At 35.7% G+C, this 20,138-nt stretch overlaps 1 protein-coding gene across 3 annotated transcripts; it reads right to left on the bottom strand.

Moving 5' to 3' along the window:
• Positions 1-2,513: 2,513 nt before the first annotated feature.
• On the bottom strand, positions 2,514-19,869 carry LOC128675377 (uncharacterized). Of its 3 annotated transcripts, XM_053754758.1 has the most exons (9): positions 19,662-19,869; positions 19,332-19,496; positions 18,774-19,007; positions 18,139-18,211; positions 17,779-17,880; positions 16,907-17,037; positions 16,181-16,279; positions 4,824-4,873; positions 2,514-3,189 (listed from the first exon to the last, which is right to left on the bottom strand). In XM_053754758.1, the coding sequence occupies exons 1-9, from the start codon at positions 19,760-19,762 to the stop codon at positions 3,083-3,085; spliced, it is 1,062 nt and encodes a 353-aa protein (XP_053610733.1). In that variant the 5' UTR covers positions 19,763-19,869; the 3' UTR covers positions 2,514-3,082. The 3 variants fall into 3 exon arrangements, with proteins under 3 accessions (XP_053610733.1, XP_053610735.1, XP_053610734.1); XM_053754760.1 differs by lacking the exon at positions 17,779-17,880 and having other exon boundaries at positions 19,662-19,868; XM_053754759.2 differs by lacking the exon at positions 2,514-3,189 and having other exon boundaries at positions 3,205-4,873; positions 19,662-19,867.
• Between the last annotated feature and the right edge of the window lie 269 nt (positions 19,870-20,138).

Genomic DNA, 20,138 nt, shown 5'->3' with positions numbered 1-20,138 from the left:
CACCGTGACTGCTGGTTATTATACTGTAATGCGCATTGCTGATGCGCATAATCATGTAGATGGGGTGGTGGATGCCGACAGTAGAATTCGGAATTATTAGGCATGTAGAAGTGTCGTCTGCTACCCTATACAGCCGCAATTCAGTTGGATCTTAAATAAACCTTGATCGTTGCCATTATTTGTCATTTTTTTTATTATTTTACTTATAAGTTTCTCTTCGAAACTTGTTATGACAACGGCAAACGGCAAATTATTTTCGCGGTAGAAAATACAGGAACTATTGAGTTCCAACTGCGATCCAGCTGCAATTATTAGCGCGGCAAGGCTTAACAAATTAAATACAAATTTTAATATAGACCGAACGTCGTTTTTGTGATATATAAGAAAATATTTATCGCTAATACGTGATAATCCAAATCCGAACGGCAATTCCATTCTATTAATGTTAATCAGCTCGTTGACCGTTGAGTCTATGCCACTTCTATGTCTTATATTATTCCATATTCAGTGACGTCACCAGTTTACGATCTATTCACGTACGCCATTCTTCAGAAAATATTTTTCTGAAGGCTTCTTTGGAATTCTATCTGGCAAAGGAAGTTTATTTTATGTACGCAATAGAGCCTTCTCTTTATCTTAAAATAAGATACGGCTTTATTATATTCCTGTAAATTAGGATAACAAAAATGTCTTCCCCAATCGTCTCCCCGTGTCATTGTCCTAAGATGAGGGCGTATCTAACGTGGACTTTTCCCCTCATCTGAGCATATTTTCCATCCATCCACATTCTTCTTCCTCGGCGATAAAGCGTTGGAACCTAGGTTCTTTCCTAATCTTTTATACATTTTGCACGTCTACGGCTCCTTGTTGACAATTAGCACGCCGTGAACAACACCATGACAGCCACAGACCAGCACTTCTTGGATATGCCTTTTTAAGGCCGGACAGAAAGCCTGTCAGTCATTTCTTCCCTACGTAATTCTCCTACTCTTGCTTGCACGAGCAAGCGAGAGGATCAGGTGAATATAAAATTAAATAAAACTCACTTTTGACGATATTGGGGGTAGAATATAACGAAACTACAACGGTTCATCGATTACTGTGGAGCTCTAAAAATCTATCTTCATATTTCGTGGAAATCAACCTTCACGGAATTTATATATGGCAAAATGTTTGGATATTTCTATCATATAGGTCTAAAACAAATAAGCAACATTTATCTCCCATCACAAAACTTGTCCATTAGAGAAAAACTTTCATTTCTTAAAAGGATTGTCGCAAAACTGACACCCTAAGTTGGACGCTGACGGCAAAGATGGATGGTCTGTCGGTCTGTTTGTGTGTCTGTGATCGATCCGACTGACCCCTTTGGTCAAAGGCACCCTTTACGTAACAGAGATAAGGGTGCCAATCCATCTCTGTCAAGTGTTAAAAAGTCTTTTAAAGGCACCAAAATGAGGTTTCGTGTAAAAGGGGGTTATATACTGCGTGCTTAAACAAAATCATATGTCAATATTTTTACATCACTGTCTAGAAAAGAAAAATATATTATGTTTCCAAAATTTTCTATGGGTTAGGTATTTAATATAGGCCGAACGTTAACGTGAACGTTTTACTTAACAAAATCAGTATTATATAATACACCTAAACGTTCCATAGAAATCACACTATCTAATGGTGAAAACCGCATAAAAATCCGTGCAGTCGTTTCTGAGTTTATCGCAAACAGACAGACGAGCCAGAGGACTTTGTTTTATTTTATTTTTATTTTATTTTTTTAATGTAAATATAATTTGTTAGTTTTATAATATGTAAGGATAAGGACTATTGTTATCTTTCGTAAAACATTCACTAAACATTCATGTCTTCTACTATGTGAACGTTACAGGTTTGAAGCGTCGTACTGGGCCATGGAAATCTTGGTCGTGGACAAGGAAAAGCACCAACTAGACGGATATGATATGTATAATTTAGTTTCTGATTGAAAATATTTAATTAATGAATTATTATGATCGAACTTTCTATTGTTATTTATAATATAAATGTTACTAATTAACTGTTTATTTGATGCTTGTGTGTTTTTTGTCTACTATCAGTGCAATTTTTATAGTGACCTTACGACCGAATTTATTTTCCTCTAAATTTCATTTCTTTTTTACATTTATAATAGTTTTTATTATTTCGACTTATTCATTAAATCCTATTAATGTATAAAGTTATAATTTTTCAAATTTTGTCCGAGCACACTCAGGGCGCCAGCTGAAAATCAACTGCTACTCCCGGTGGATAGCGTTTAGCTGAACTGTAGCCTATTTGTGCCACACAAATAAAAATAATTAAAAGTATGATCATAAAAAATGCAACAAACTATATCGAAGTTGGCAAAATCGTGTAGCCTGAAGAGCCTATCAAGAGAGCCACAGCTACTGGTGGTCACGATCCTCAGCCATGAGGATAAAAAAGATCAGATCAGATCAGATCAAAAGACATTTATTAATAAATCTTATCTGATTTACTATGAAAGATAATACGTTTTCATAAAGCAATGTCAAAATTAGTAAATATCATACACGATTTATATAAAAAGTACGTCGTAACAACATTTTCTAAAACTTCTAGAAATTATACATACATAACATACATATATAACATAGACTGCAAGCACAATACTGCCGTCATACGGAAAAAAGGTTTAGTTGTCCTACGGGGATATTTCTCCGGGATGATTTTTAAACTACACGTATCATGTATGCAAAATTTCAGTAAGATTGAATTAAAAGTAGTGGCGAACAACCCCGATTTATCATTTCAAATAGTATTTTTTGCCAAATTAAGTAATAAGTATTAACTTATATCTACATTTTCGACAAATAATAACGTGAATTCTGACGCAATTCTATACAAAAATAGATGCACACATGTTACAGGCTACCCTATTTGCGCAGAACTGCTTTTCCGTATGACGTCAGCGTGAACATACGAATGCCTTACAAAAAAAATCATATTTAGCATTCAAAATTTACAAACCCTAAAGGTATTTTAATAAATTGCGGTTCGAAAAATAGTAGCATACAACATTAAGTCATCTGTGGGTCGCATAAAGGCAGAAAGAAGGTTTTTTGATTTCAAGCTTTCTGGGCGTTGCACTTGTACAGTGTATTTCGTGGCAACTTGGCGCCTGTGTAACCACTGAAATGAAACATTTGTTTATGTTGTAACCAATTTAATGTTAATAAATACTCTAACACAATCATTTTAACGTAATAAAATAATGATTGCAATAAAACCAACCCGACCCATTACTATAGTCGCTTCGAACTTTTTAGCTGAAGATTGGATTTACAATTTCAAAAAATTGGTCTAGAATATAGATATTTTATTTATTTATTTAATTTATACTTTTACCATGTGTTTAATTACAGAATATCTAGAGTCTAGATATTCAGTACATTACTTACGATGTCAAACCAAATCAAGCTTTATGTGTTATGATTCAAAGCCCAATTCAGCTTGAAGTCTTATCAAGCACAAGAATGGTTGAAACAAAGTACTTCCTTAATGGGGCGAATTGTGAATTAACATTAAGTACATGACTTAATTTGAAAAATATAAATTGGTGCGTCCACGAGACAGCGACTCTAAACACGATGTTGGGTTATAATACAAAGAATTTGTATAAAACTGTACACACTAGCGATCGAACTTACTATTGTTTCTACTTCAAATAACAGCTTCAATATAAAGTGAGTAATGAAGTAATATTTAAAGTTCAAAAATTAAATATACCTACAATTTATATCTTGGATACAATAAATAATGCAGCGAAACCTCAGATTTTGTTAGTATTATTATGTAAACATTCCAACGAATTTTTTTTACGATTCTAAACAATTTACAAATTAAAATGGTGTTTTTAGGTAATCACTTTCGTGGTTAATAAATGTTTTACTTTAGAATGTATAGGTTTCAACTAGAATTTTAATTAATTTAACAATAAGTACATGTGAAGATTGTTTACATGTAATCTCGTAAGAGAAAACTGACATGATAATAAAAACATTTATCTTACTACGGAACCCTACAATATGTGTAACTAGCGACCAGCTCCGGCTTCGCACGGGTGCAATATTATGCATGTTATCTACATATAAACCTTCCTCTTGTATCATTCTATCTCTTAAAAAAAACTCTTCATCATAATGCCTTGTGTTCTTATACATAGTGACAGAGAGCGCGAAGCGAATTTGTTTTATACTATATAATGAATGAAAGCTTTTTTGCTATTTATTTTACCTCCAATTATTGTACCACTCGTATAATAAACAAAATCCATAAAATTACAAATGCCACATTTTGTCTTTCTATCTGTCAGATAGGAGTTATATTTTACACGATCCTGTTTTAACTTCTATCTAAACTGTATCCTTTCCTTACATATTATAAAACAAAATTCTCTAACGCGTATGTTCGCCTGTCCGTTCGATAAACTCAAAAACTGTTATACGACTTTTCATGTTGTTTTTACCAATGCATAGTGTGATTCCTGAGGAAGGTTTGAATGTATGACGTTTTTACTCGAGCGAAGGGCCTTAATAGAAATAGTATCATACATAGGAGACTGATATGATACGATATATTATAAGGAATGAAAGGTGTAACACCAAGTTATACGCAATAAAAGCGTATACGTAATTTAGAATCTATATTCATTAAAATGCATATTGGATTTAAAGTCGCTGTCGTGTACACGCGCCATCAGGAAACAATAATTAAGAAAACTATCATTATAAAAAGTTCTTGTTATTTTCTTTTGACAACCTCACCTGGGGGTGAGTCGATCTTCTCTGATGCTATCTCGTATTGTGTGTCCAGTCTGTAAGATAGAAAGTTATTAAGGGTATATTCTAGATTTTAAAATTAATAGGATATAAATACAATTTGACGACCTCGGTGGCGAAGTGGTAAAGTGCTTGCCCCTGAACCGAGAGGTCCCGGGTTCGAATCCCGGTCGGGTCATGATGGAAAATTATCTTTTTCTGATTGGTGCGGGTCTTGGATGTTTATCTATATATGTATTTGTTATAGAATATAGTATCATTGAGTTAGTATCGAACTTACTTTGGGGCTAGCTCAATCTGTGTGATTTGTTCTAATATATTTATATTTATTTATTTACAATACATAACACCCTAATTTGAAGAGTATATTATAGAATAGAAATAAGTTTATTCAAAAAACTACAGACACACACATAACAACAAAAAATAAAAATAAATAAAAAAGCGTGTGTGTGCTGCAGTAATCTAAACAGGCCACAACTCAGTGATGTTATTACTCTAGGAGCAATACAGTGATTTTGAGTTAGAGCCTTTGCTAACTATATAGCTAAATACAGCGCAATAACATTTTTTTAAGGACAATAAAAATAGCCGCTCTTAAAATGTATTTATGTAGAACTAATCGAAACCCAACAAGCCGACAGGAATCCTTATCGATTGTCACAACTCATTACCATAAACACATTTATTCGATTCCATAGACACGTTCGTCTATGCTCCACAATATGGCCGTATTATCCAGTCAATGACTTGAGAAAAAGCCTTGAGGATAGTTTAAATTGCTAAACATGAAATTTCCATGCATGTTTTCGCTTCGTATTAATTTCATATAAGAGATAGACCAGGGGATAGAACACAAAACTTTGATTTCGTTTTTATTCACTATGTGACCATAAAATGCTGACCGCGTGTTTAGTCGTATGGTTAAACTGTAATACCGTTTATAATAGTACAGTCACCGCCATTTTAAGTGTCATAAAATCTTTCGCCGGTCTCAGCAGTTATTCCTAGTACATAGGCTGCATATTATTTAAAATTACAATTTAAAAGACGTGCAAAGCGCCTAACGTTTTGATCTTGCAAATAAATCATAATCATGTAGTAAATTATGCTAAATGAATTATATTAAAATATGTTAATGGTGAGTGTGAGTGACAGAAGTCCCGTGATATTACAGAATATAGTATATTATAAGAGGCTAACCCAAACAGCGGGATTCGTGCCTAAAAATATCCTTCATAACTCCGGTTATAGGCTAAAACACTAATATTATTGCACATTAATTTGAAAATAAATATTTTAAAATATTTCCCAGAATATATAGAAGTAGGCGCAGAGGGAGACCGCGAAAGAGACGACGGGATATTGATGGTGTCTTAGACCAATAATAACAATCTCATACAGAAAATGTATTATGATAGACTATATCTAATCCATCCAATATCTGTCGAATGTTATAAGACCAAAGAAAGAGAGCGGGGTGGCTTTTGCCCAGCAGTGGGACATGTATAAACAAAACATATCTAATCTAATCCACGGCCCCTGGAGCAGCTCGCGGTCCGCGACCGCTCCATTCGAAGGTGACTTGTAGATGACCGATCATCGGAACCGATGCGCATACCATTAGATGCTAAGGTACGCTATAAATAATGCAGGAATGGTACTCATGAGGCGGGCTAGGCAAGTGCTGAATCGCTATCAGAGTGTGCACGAGCTACGCTAGCGGATCCTGTGGCCCGGCGCTCAACGGCTGAGGAAAGAACCGGAAAAACGCTCGAATAACAGAGCTACATTTCCAACAAACGAAATCAGTGGTGGCCCAGTGGTTAAAGCGCCTGTGATTAGAAGGTCCCAAGTTCGATTCCTATTTGTAGTACAAACTCATGTGGCACGAGTATAGCGTATACATATATACTCTAGACTAGTAAATAATCGGACTAATGAAGCGGCGCTGTTCGGTTTGTAGTACCAAGGTTTATTCGAACTAACATAACATAGAATTAACAAAGCATCGTTGGAACAAAACATCGTACTATTAAAATAGCGAAATATGGTGTGATGAAGCTTCGAACACTCATAGGGAACCCACTCGCTCTGAGTACGAATCTAAACTAAGTAGACCACCATTTGAAAAAGAGTTAAGTATCTCTAAGTTCTTCGGACATCACAGCCGGACCCGGCTTTTGAATTGTTACAATTTTCTAGTGTTTTTCTTGAATCACTTCACTGTTTCACATAGACTTTTGTCGGACTATATGGAGACAATGCAAATATCGTGGCTGGTGGTTCTCAGGGCGTTTCAACCGGTGCGGTTTCTCCCTGTCATTGCATTTTTTCAAATTTTAACAAAGAAAAAAAAATAGTTTTACTAATTGGCTTTAAACTAATTAATCTGTACTGTGGTAATGTCAATTTTATGATTGACTTTGGAAATGATTCCTTCCTCAAGAAAATTGACAGATCGTAATGACAGCGCGGCCGCAGCGGCCGAAACGTTCTACTGGCCCAAAATAAAATAATTTATCTTCTATTCCGACTCGAAAAGAACAACTGGTAGAAATGCTTTGGCATTTTAAATAACAATAATAGTAGATTCCGCTAATGTAATAACGAATACTACGCAACATCATGATCGAATAAAAGCCTCCTGTTGTCACCATCATCAATTAGAGCTTCACAATGCGAGAAATATATTATGAACTTTATTGCTTCAAACTTAAGACTGACATTCGCAGAATACTGAGAGTGGATTCTTGTTGTGTCTAAGACTTCACGCTCTCTCTTTAAAAATTAATTTAGATGCCCTTTTATACAATTATATGTCTTCTGTACAAAATCAGGTTCACTTTCAATCACTTAGGCCAACCGATGCCCGGGGACAGACAATTTATCTTTATTACGTAAGGCTCTATCAGTGTAATCACCAACTTTTTAAAATAAGTTTAAATTTTTCCGGACATGCAATTTAATGTTGTCAAATACGTATTGAGAGGGTAAAGTTAAAATATTAATATCTTTAAAAAAATCTCTAAGGGAATCCCTTCTCCTCAAACCATATATAGCACGGATTGCTCTTTTTTGTAAAATGAAAATAGTGTTAATGGTGCTAGCACTCCCCCAAAGTAGTATCCCATTGGTAAAGTGATTTTTTATTTTGGATTTTGCAAAGATTGTAATGATCAACAAAATCGAGAAGAGAAGAATTTGTTGTTAATGTCTTTCACTGACCCAACATCTGGTAGGTCTTTGCCCAGCATTGCGACACATAAACAGACTATAGAAAAAAAACCTATAGCTATAACCAAATTGACTACGGTCTCGCCAGGAAATCGTAAGAAACAACAAGAATATCGAAAAAGTTGTCGTACTCGTACATTGCAAGTGTTGTTGAACGGTAAACATTAAACAGGTAAGTGAAGGATTCTGGCGACACACATAAAGCGGAACAGTATAGGACAGAATAGTAGGCGGGTGACGACAGAGGGGCTAACTCGACGGCCCCACTAGGACAGCACCAGTCTGTCGTGTCGCGAGTAAATAGTAGAAGCGTTAATTTAGACAAACGTCCAGTTTTCGCCGGAGGGTGTGTAATGTCCGGCTTATTGGATCAGCCGACCATTAGCCTCCGTTATTTTTTGTCCCGAACACACACTTTTGTAATTACGTGGACTGTGTTTTGGGTGGTCTAAGCGTTTGCCTTGTAACCAGTGTACAGTGGTACGTTCAAATTCAATTACAAATGTACTTAGTTAATAAAAGCTTTATTAATTCAACATCTATATTGCTATTTACTTTTTGGTGAACACTGAATTTATTATTGAAAATGTAATAAATGACACACCAAGAAGATGAAGCGGAAAATTGGCGTGTGCTAAAAAATATATAAAAAATAAAATCTTGTTGACCGTTTAAGAAAAATGTCGAAAGTTCAACGCTCCCCTAGGTACTCATACAATTATAATCTCAAATTTTACTTTAAAGTTACTAACTTCATATTCAGGTATCAGTAGGCATACATAATAAGCAGATGCTTAAATATTTTGATTAATTTTATACAATGTGCGCAGTGGTGTATAAACTGGGGGTATTATACAGGTCAAACGGGAACCGAACCCAGGACCGCGAGGTTGGGGGTCGATCACCTGTGACATTGACTCCGAATCGAGAATATTCTGGAACGATGGAGGAAAAGTTATTGCGGTGAGATGACGCATACATACGTCCTATACTATCCTACCAATGTGGGGCTTCGCTCCCGTGGGAATTTCGGGATAAATAGTGCCCTATATGTTATTCCAGGTTATATTCTACCCGTGTACCAAATTTCGTAACAATCTTTCGAATAGATTTTGCGTGAAATAGTAACATAAATTACATTAAATTAAAAATAGTTGACACATACAATAACAAACATACAGGTAGGTACACACAAACTTTCGCATTTTTAATATTAATAATTAGGATTCCTAAAAAGAACTACAAACTACTAGCATTTCGGACAAACCACTGCTGTGAAGAAATGCCGAATTAAACTCGTGTATGTTGTATATCATATATATTGATCAGCGGGTGTGGTAATGAAGTTATTGAAATCAAATACCTGGTTATCGATTTAATTAAAGGTTTTATCGATAATAAATGATATCTACTTCACAATCTACGTTGACAACAAAACAGTTTCCTACTATTTCATATCCACTTGAATATAAAGCATTATGATGCAAAATTATATAAAGCATTAGCGATTTAGTGATGTGCTTACTTATCAAGCAAGTGCAGAGGGAGGTGTTATGCTTGACCGCTACAATATTTCCAGTAATCGCTACAAAGGAAAGCCTCGCTCCCGCTAACAAGTAACTGTGTACCTACGTAAATAAATGTCTTGAGTCCTTTGTGAAAACCTTTCGAACCAACCCTACCTACCGGAGTTTATATAAATTGTTATATTGTAATATAAAGTATCAGGTTTAATATACTTTAGAAATAGATACAAACAGTAATTTGTAACTGAAAGTAATCTAACTAGACTATAATAGACAAAGATTAAACACCCGAAGTAAATAGAACACAAACAATTCAGCTGATTGCTTCCAAACCACCAGTAGGCGGCTCTTCCACACTGATCTATTCTACGGAAATCGTATAAGAGCTATTTTTAATCCAATTTCGGATTGGACTAATCCATATGAGTTAGTCAAGTTATACTATTAGTTTATACGGTGTAACGAATAGTGTGTAACATCAAAACAAGCAACTTTTATTATACGACTTTTCGTGATTCGTAGTTTTTGTTACATATTAAAAAAAAATACAATCTAATTTGCGATTCTACACATGTTAACTCTATGTAATAGCCAAGCAACACGAGACAGTACAGTAGCGTTGTGTAGCGAAATCGAACATACAGTTAACGTTTTATAGAAACTACATTAAAACTAAAAAAAGGAAAAAAAATGGATTATTTATTACGTTTAGACAAAAGTCGTTGAACAAAAGATGTTAGTCTCTATGTACCTTATGCGCCTTTGGAAGGTTATGCGTTAGATACCAGTAACCCTGTATAGACCTTAGTCTATTAGTACTTACTTTAGTAGTGATTACTGATAGGCAACAATAATACTCTCCAAAGAGCATTGACGTCAGTTAGGCGACCGGTGAAAAGCATAGTTATTTTTCGCATAAAAACATATGTTTTAGTAGAAAATATTCTAAGTTCGATCAAATGATAGATTAATTTGTATAGGAGGGCAAAATTTGTTTGCTTTTTTAAATATCTTTGGATACCTCCAATATTCCGTCATCGAAACATGCCGTGAAAATTTGGCTGATAGGTACCAGCCAAATTTTCACAGCATGTACTGTTTACGAAGCAGTATATGAATCAAAAATAAATTACTTTAAATGTGATTCAAGTAAATCGAGATAAAATGTAGGAGGAACTCCTATTTTTAATAACATCAATCTCTTTTTACGCAACCAATATGAACTAATGCTAATCCGAACGCCTGAGTCTATGGGACTTATAAAATATTGTCTGTTAACCATATGAGAATTGCGATTCAGTGTCAATAGGCCCTTTGTTATGTGGCTTCCACAGGGCTTCCCTTTGATGATCCACGGCTCGAATAAAGAGGGTACTGCTTTGTAAAACTGTGCTAAACCTATTGAATTGACGGTAATTTAATGGCCTCTGGTCTCTGGTTCAGATGGGATTATCGTGTGGAGACAAAACAAGAAATATAAAGACTTCATAATGCTTATGTTGAAGCGGTGGTGGTGTAATGGTTAAGACGCCCGCCTGTGGATCGAAAGGTTCGTATCCTACTCGTGCCCTATGAGTTTGTATACCAATCTGACACATATACTAGTTTTCATAAACCACTTGCTTCCTTCCGGTGAAGGAAAACATCGTGAGGAAAACTGCACACTGTTTGACAGTTTAGTTCCCTAGTGAGTATGCGACTACTGCCACTAGATGGAGGTAAGTAGTCGTAAAAGTCATGTCAGATACCTTTAGGCGACTTGAATAAAATCTGACACCAGTGTTAGCAATGACACACTCGATATGATGATGTGCTTACTTATCAAGCAAGTGCAGAGGGAGGTGTTATGCTTGGCCGCTACAATATTTCCAGTAATCGCTACAAAGGAAAGCCTCGCTCCCGCTAACAAGTAACTTGGTATCTACGTAAATAAATGTCTTGAGTCCTTTGTGAAAACCTTTCGAACCAACCCTACCTATTGGAGTTTATATAAATTGTTATATTGTAATAAAAAGTGTCAGGTTTAATATACAGCCTTATTCGAGTTAAATACTTTCCAATTTGTCATAAACAGTTTAGAGTACAAGTTACAGCCCCTACGCTTGTCTCTTATATAGTCATTGTCTCTAACATAGAAAGCTTGGTCTCTGCATCACATCTATATTTTTCAGTATGTTACGATATGGCTTTTGTTATCAGCCAGGGCCTCCTTTCAGTCCGTGAATTGGTTCCATCCCTTTTAATCATCAGTTTTATTTACTTTTTCCATTCAAACGCTTTTGGGAGTGACTCAAACGCGTTTGGGAGTGACGTAAGCGCGCGAAGCAGTCCAAAACAAAATTTATGACATCACATGGCCTTAATAAGCACGTGTTGAGGGGTAAAAGTCATAAAAACGTAGATACATGGCTTTTGCGTAGCTATTATTTATGCTTGATTCCCATTTAGCTTTTGTAATGGCGTAAATAAGTAACGAGGTGTGATTACAAAGCTATGAAAAATGTGTTTTCGAAACGTAATGGCCACCTGTGTTACTTTTAGACGATACCAGTTTTTTTTTTTTTATAAAATATAATAAATGTGAACATATTTTACTTGGTCGCGATCGAATCCAAAAGGTATTTAGTATTAGCGAAATTACCTAAATAATTTCATCTCTAGTTCTGTTCTTAATTGATAAATCTCCATCCAATCCGTCATAACACAATATTTGTATGTATGTGTATTTTATTTTTTAATTTCAATTTTCGTTTTTTTTTCTTTTTTTTTTGTATTTTATGCACACGCCATTCTGCCTCTACGTACCATATCTCCTCTCACGGATCTACTGGAAGAGATTTCATTTGAAATAAGTAGGTTGCACTCATTTTTATAATGTAATTTACATTTTAAGTTTTTTGTGTACATAAATTGATAAATAAATACAACTTTTATCTATGTATATCTCTCTCTGCGATCATATTCGTCTAAGTATAGTCAATTAAAATGGAACACACGACACACAATCTACTTAAATCATCAACAAGACGCCGGTTTCCTCGCGCAGTTTTCCTTCAACTCGAATAAACAAATCGCAACGTTCACTGCCAACGACACCTTTAAATAACATATTTAGAGCTCCAAAAAGCATTGTCAAGAACACATGATGGATTACCAACGGAGCCCTTTTTCGTTTTGTTTGTCCGAATGTGGAAATTATTTTGCGCATTTTTTTTTTTAACCTTTTGTGACAGCTGCCTTTTCGCCATTGAAATGCTGTCAGGAGTTTATTTTTGCGTTTGAAAGCCTGCTTTCGTCATTCGTTATCCGGATCAAATAAACATTTTTCTTTGAATATTTTTTTTTCTTATTGCGAGTTTCCATTTCCATTCCAGTTAAATACTTTTTTTAAAACACATGATTATTATTTCTACATTCATATTTATTTTCAATGTTATTTCTTCCCCTAGTCTTATCCTATGAAGCTCCTTGGGAAACAAGCGTACTTATTACTATAATCTATAATGATGATAAATACTTTTATAAATCTGTATATGAATAGGCGCCGTGACAGGTGACAGTGTATATTTGGGGGAACATGATATCAGAAAATTCTGATACTAAACAAATTTCAAATGGTTTTCAATAATATTTGTAGAATGAAAATTCAGGATAAACAAATCTCAAATCTCTCAAATTCATCCAGGTGGTATAAGACCATATATATATACATTTGTATATACATTATATATACATTTGTTAATGTAAGTGAAGTTTGTTGCGGCGCTTCTTCTTCATCTGCGCTTTGGTAGCCGGCAGTAGACTTAGTTTAAGTTTTTTTTTTGACGTCAATAAGTGATGTATATCATCGTATATTGAATAAAGAATTTTGAATTTGAATTTGGAGCCAAGAGCATAAACTAGTTATTTATGAAGAGATATATTATATTATGAGCAAGGGCTGGCCTGCTCTGGTATCCAGGGAAATTTAAAATGCAAGTCCAGTGCACTGTGACAAGCGGGCGTTGACCCCGCACACCTGGGCCTCAACCCTGGCAGGGCTGCCACTTAACCAGATTTATTTTTAAAGTTCTTTAAATTTAAATTTTGATTTGTTACGCACATTTTGAGAGTTTTATTTTATTAGCGCCAGTTCTGGACAAAAACCTAACCCTTCTACTTAATCAATAAAATCCACGAAATTCATAATACGAATTTATTTTAATTAGTAATTTATCTTTTGTACATTTGTATTTAGTTTTAGTTAGTTTTGTACAGACTTACGTTTTATATTTACATTTGTTATGCTGTTAACATAAATTAATCAATAATAGCTGTTCAAAAAGCTTCGTTTTATTAGGTACTTACGGCCAGAGTATTTTTCTTCAACCAGTTTCCAGTTCGGTGGTGTTTGTTCCTACTAAAATCACGAAATATGACACTTCACTATGCGGCGGGGATCACTCGTAAATACAGGAGTATTATATACATACAAGAGTGTTGTATTATATACATAGTGAAGTGTCACATTTCGTGATTTTAGTCAATAAAATAACTATGATCTCCAAAATATTATTTTTGGCAACCCTCGCATATCACGCGTCCACTCTTCACACTGCATCAATAAATGCATAGTAATTTATTTATACCTCGAGTTTTTACCTCGCATTATTCAAGAATTTATTATAAAGGTTCCCTCGGGACAGACAAAGGGGTCGACAACCCCTATCGCCTCCCCATTTGTAAACTGTACCGGCATTTTTTAATCTTTTAGTAACGAATGTTGTAGTGGAGTATATTATCTACGCAATAACGTACAAACTACACCAAGAATCTTATTAATGGCTATAATAAGATTAGCAAGAATCTTACATTGATATAACAGTTTTGTGTCTCTGAATAACGAAATAAACATTAGTTACATCGAAAGTTATCACTAATCCTAATTCATCCTTGTTGCCAATATAAGCCCTTTCGTAATTAAGTAGGCAATTATAATATTAATTAATACTTATTGGAAATCGCTAATCAATACTTAGCGGAAAGTTTATTTAAGAATTCTATTATATACTAACTGCGCCCTGGGGCTTTGCTCCCGTGAGAATTTTAGGATAAAAATTACCCTATGTGTTTATTTTCTACCCGTGTACCAAATTTCATAACAATCCGTCCAGTAGATTTTGCGTGAAAAGTTATCGAACATAATTACACACATATACATCCTCGAAATCTTTCGCGTTTATAATATTAGTAGAATTTATTACGAAATTGGAAAAATATATATTATATATATTTGCCAGTTATTGGCAATTCGTATATAGGTAAGAGAATAAAATTGTATACAGTGTAAAGGTTATTTTAGATATTTCCCTACTTCCATTCGAATACACAAATTGAAATCGCGACAAGAATCAGAATTTTCATTTATTTCGCGTTCAATCAATGGGAATAAGTCGATCACATTTGCAACAACCAGCGTTTTATTCGACTACAGTTCTCCAAAGGGGATTTATATCTTTTGTGGGATACCATCATTATGGAAACGCACGTGTTTCGCTCGGTGGGTTCCCAGAGGGCTTCAAAAGCTAAAACTTGGTCAAAAACGATTCCATGAGTGAATTGAAAGGGCTAATAAGGGGCTTAAAGGTTTCATGTTATAATGGAGCCCTTTTGACTTGAATTCTAATGAATTACTTTTTTTTTCGTGGGTAAAAAGAAAATGATATTCTTTGTATTCATTATGTTAAGATTTTACGGAATAGACACTTAAGGAATGAAAAGTTAGGAAAAGTTGTTAGGTACTTACCACAAAGATTTGGAGAAGGTTTTGTATGAAATTAATAAATATGCAATAGCACATATATAATATTCAGGGTATTCTATTTTTACACTGCACACATTTTGTGAGCAGATACAGATGACGAAATTTAGTTAATTTTCTTTGGTTGATTAATTAGCAAACAATGATCACCAAAAAATGTTGACTGATCAGAGTAATCGGGTTCGAACTTATTATGAAAAGTTGGATTGTTTGTTTTTTTTTTATTCTTCATTTATTTTAGAAGTTTTAGGTACTGTATATCATGTAGGTACCGGGCGTATTGTGGAAATTTGTTCAAATAAAATATTATCCTGCATATATATATATTAGGACAAATCACACAAATTGAGCTAGCCCCAAAGTAAGTTCGAGACTTGTGTTATGGGATACTAACTCAAGGATACCATATTTTATAACATATACATATATAGATAAACATCCAAGACCCGGGCCAATCAGAAAAAAATCATTTTCCTTCATGACCCGACCGGGGATCGAACCCGGGACCTCTCGGTTCAGTGGCAAGAACTTTACCACTGCGCCACCGAGGTCGTCAAATATGGACATATCACATAGATTTTACAGTTCGAGACTCCGTTATGCGATACTAACTCAATTATATTATAATCCTATAACATATACTTATTTCAATAGATAAACATATTGACCTAAACAGATAATCCCCGATTATCTGCGATATCCCGATATCAAGCGATGAAGGTAATATAAAACTTATAAGGCGATTAACGAACATCCCCATAAAAATAATGAACTCGTACCTCAAGTTCCTCAGGCGGCAGTCGGAGATCACGCTGATGCGTGAGCGGGAGTCACCCAGCTCTATTGGCGCGAGGAAGTTCTTCGAGCGGCCCGACATACTGACAGACAGACAGAATTTATTACACAACAGTATTCTGGGTAGTGACGTGCCGTACCCAAATTCGCGAGGAACATTTAACCATACCCTAAAAAATAAATTTCCCGTAATTTCTTGAGCTACCTCAATGGCTTGATAAGGTAGCTCATTTTTTAGGACGGGATCAGCAGGCCTACCATCAACTTTTACAGAGCGATTCCAATGAAACTCAATTCAATTTAGGCACTTAAAATGAATCGCATTCATACTAAAAATTAAGTCGATGGTACGAATTTGCAGTTCAGTTTAGATCGTAAAGTGGATCGCGATAAGAGATGATGATAAGCCCCCAGGTCACACTGTTCTCGTCGTCAAATGTCATTGGCACGCACAATATATCGATAACTAGGGGTACCACAAACGCGTTGTCGGCAACGCGCGTGACAAGATTCATCCAGGGCAAACACTGGACGCTGAATCTCCCTTAGAAGAACTCCATGTTGCAGCATCTAGGACCAAACCATTAGGAGTTAACTCCATAAACTCAAGAATATACGGGGGAAGTTCCTTTTTAAGCTCACTGTACGCGACACCTTCGGCTCATATAAAAACATATATAATTCCGAATCAAATTCCCAGGCTCACTCACTTGGATTTGCTGAACATCCTGCTCTTATCCGTCCGTCGCTTTGGCCGCAGCTTGTCGACCACGGAGTCGCCGGCGCCGCGCAGAGACGCCTCCACCGGCGTGGTCGTCTTCAACGCGCTGAACTGGGAGTCCTGGAAATATTATAACGCTATTGGATCTTGCTTCATTGATTATATAGTAAGGTCAAGCCGATCGATCCGATACCGAGTGGTAGGTATTTCAAACGCCTCCAATGCACGCGGCCATCGTGGGCTGACAGATGCGGGGGGGGGTATCCTGCTCAAGCTCATATTGAGCAGCAGAAAAACTTTTATTTTCTTAGGTACAAGTCATATTGAGCAGCAGAAAAACTTTTATTTTCTTATTGTGACAACCCTGGCTATTGTTGTCAACGCTTGCTGTAGCTTTAGTATGGCCGTTATACAATCGTGAACCTAAACTGTAGCGTGGTCGAGTTATTAGTTAAATAAAAATTAGAAAAATATGCATACTTATTGGTAAATCATTGATTTATGCATTTAGTTATTATTTAATTGCCTCTAAGCATCATTTATATATTCAAAAAACGCGCGAATCCCTCCATAGCTAATACCATAGTGACAGAAATATCGCACAGACAAAACTCTTTCAACTTCTGCCTTCAAAACTAATAATAGGTGTAAAAACATAAGAATTATTTTAGCCCGTCGCGTAAATGGCCGAGATTGGGAGGCTTTGGGAGGTGTGGCACTTTCCGAAATTCCTATGGACAGACAGGAATTTTCAAATTTTACAATTTAATTGACAATTTAGTTTTAACTGTTGTGATTATGCGCTTTTCCTTTTTTTAGGAGAAAAGCTAAAGAGTGTATATCCGTCGCATGTACACGTACAGTTGGAGAGAGTTCCTCGCTGCTGTAGTCGGTCACTCTCTGGAGGACCTCACTCTCCGCGCCCATCATCTCGTCAGTGCTGATCGAGACCGAGCTTGAGATCTGCGAACATTACAACCATGCCAACAAAAAAAAAAACAAAAAACAATCATTACGCCAACCTGTTAGATGCAAAATGATTTGAAAAAAAAATTGTCTATGGTTATTTGAAACTGTGTTGGTCGCCAGTTAATTTTCGTTTTTCCACATGCAATATCGATTATTTAATTACAGATTTTTTCATGAATAAAATAAAATGATTTCTTGGCATGTGAATATTAAATTATTTAATTAATTATTTTTAGTATTACGTCTACATACTATCTCGCTGACGGACGCTGGCTTGTCTCGTCTCCATTTCATCTCCTCTGGCACGTTTACTTTTCCAGGGAACCTTCAATTAGAATATCTAATCTTAATTTTAGTTCTTAAACAAGAGAAGATGGTAAACACAGACATTTTAAATTATGATTTTCATTGGATAGTTATTGATATTTTTTTAAAGAAACACCACAAAAGTTTATGCGCTACCGTGCTATAATTACACTTAACATAGTACCTATCTTAACATTAAATCACGAATACTATAAAGCGTGTAGGTATATAGTGACGTGTAGTCATGAAATAAAATTGGACCACTTCAAACCATCCCGTGAAATTCGCATGAGGCGACTAAAGGACACCATAGCCACAAACATTCCCATAACACCATAGCAACAAAGCATTCCCAAATGGGCGTTAGTAGGCCAGTTATAAAATCAAACTCAAAACACATTTTCTACGCTAGTCTTCGCGGCATTACAACCCCGAGCGCAAACGGAAACAAAAGCAAGTATGAGATAGGATATAGTATAATTATGATATTACAGAATCATGTGGATCTCTCAAGTAAAATTTACAACGTGCTATGGATGAGAGAGGATGAGAGAGAAAGTATCAAGATATCAATACCGTACCAGTATTCCGAAGGTATCGGCTCAACCTTGACCAACTCCAGCGAGTCGCTGCTGGTGGTCTGTTGGAGGACCTCGTCCGTCGTCTCCTCCACTACGGGCAGGTCTTGCTTGCACCAGCTGTCTTTGGGAGAGGGTTCTGGAAGGTCGTCGGGGATCCAGGATTCCACTCGCCTAGGAATGAAGCAGGGCGGGTACGAGCTTGGTTCCTCCCCCGGGTCGTGCCGATAGAACTCCCTGAGAAGAGTTCAAATTGGGATTTTGATAAAATAGTGCGGGAGCTTTGTTTACAACAGATTTGAACACAAGCTGCACGGGCCCTTGGCCAGTGGCCTAGGTTTGACCAAAATCCGTCTTAGTTTCCATCTAACTCATTTTGTAAATCACAGGAATCACACTATTAGTGAAAACCGCATGAAAATCCGTAAAGTAGTTTTTAAGTTTACTGCGAATAGACAGCAGACACGCAAATTCAGCAGAGAACCTTGTTTTATAATATTTAAGCATGAACTCTCTTATTCTCATCCAATTCTAAGACTTAAGAATATAATACTTAAGTACCAATTAATAAGCTTCAACCAAGCCGTGGCCGCGCAGTGCACTGTGAACACTGCAGTCTGTTGCTCCATGTACTTGTCGTAGCAGATGTTCATAGCCGCCTCGATTATGTCCTCCCGTAGCTCATAGATAAACAGGTCGTTCTCTTCTTTTTGAAGGATCTCTGCCCTGTGAAATTATTCTATTGAGATGCTTAAATTTTTAGATAACTATATGTACACAAAATATTTATCACCTGATAAATAAATAAGAGCAAAGTTCTAGATTGGTATTTAATTTTTATTATCTGTACAGGCATTGTGAGTTTTTTGTCTTGGCGGTAGTATTACCTACCATGTCCTTTCAGGCACTTCTTTAGGCAACGCCACCAGTATCCTCTGGTCGTCCGACGACTGCAACTTACGGCCCCTTCTAGATAACTTGAACTTATTCATGATCTTTGATTAAAATATCCCTAAAATTATAAATAATACTAATAAATTATTATGTCATAGGTATAATGTGTGACTTGACTTTGACAAAAACATGAAACTAAATACGAACTTTTTTGGAGTATTTCACTCCAAAATAGTTTCTACCTAAAACCAACTTTGTAAGTAAGTACGTACATACAATATTATCTCATCGAATAGAGATATATAATATAGGCAGTCAATCGCTATCTACATAAGGTAGAATTTAATTATATTTATCGGTACCACCGGATTATTCACCTAGGTGATAAAATACGGACGGAAACAAAACGATGAAACAAAATAAATTTTATTTTTATAAATCGTAAACAACAATAGTGGCCAGAAACAATTTTAG

This window comes from Plodia interpunctella, chromosome 14, assembly GCF_027563975.2.
Source record: "Plodia interpunctella isolate USDA-ARS_2022_Savannah chromosome 14, ilPloInte3.2, whole genome shotgun sequence".
NCBI lineage: Eukaryota > Metazoa > Arthropoda > Insecta > Lepidoptera > Pyralidae > Plodia > Plodia interpunctella.
This window is presented reverse-complemented; position numbering and strand designations above follow the sequence as displayed.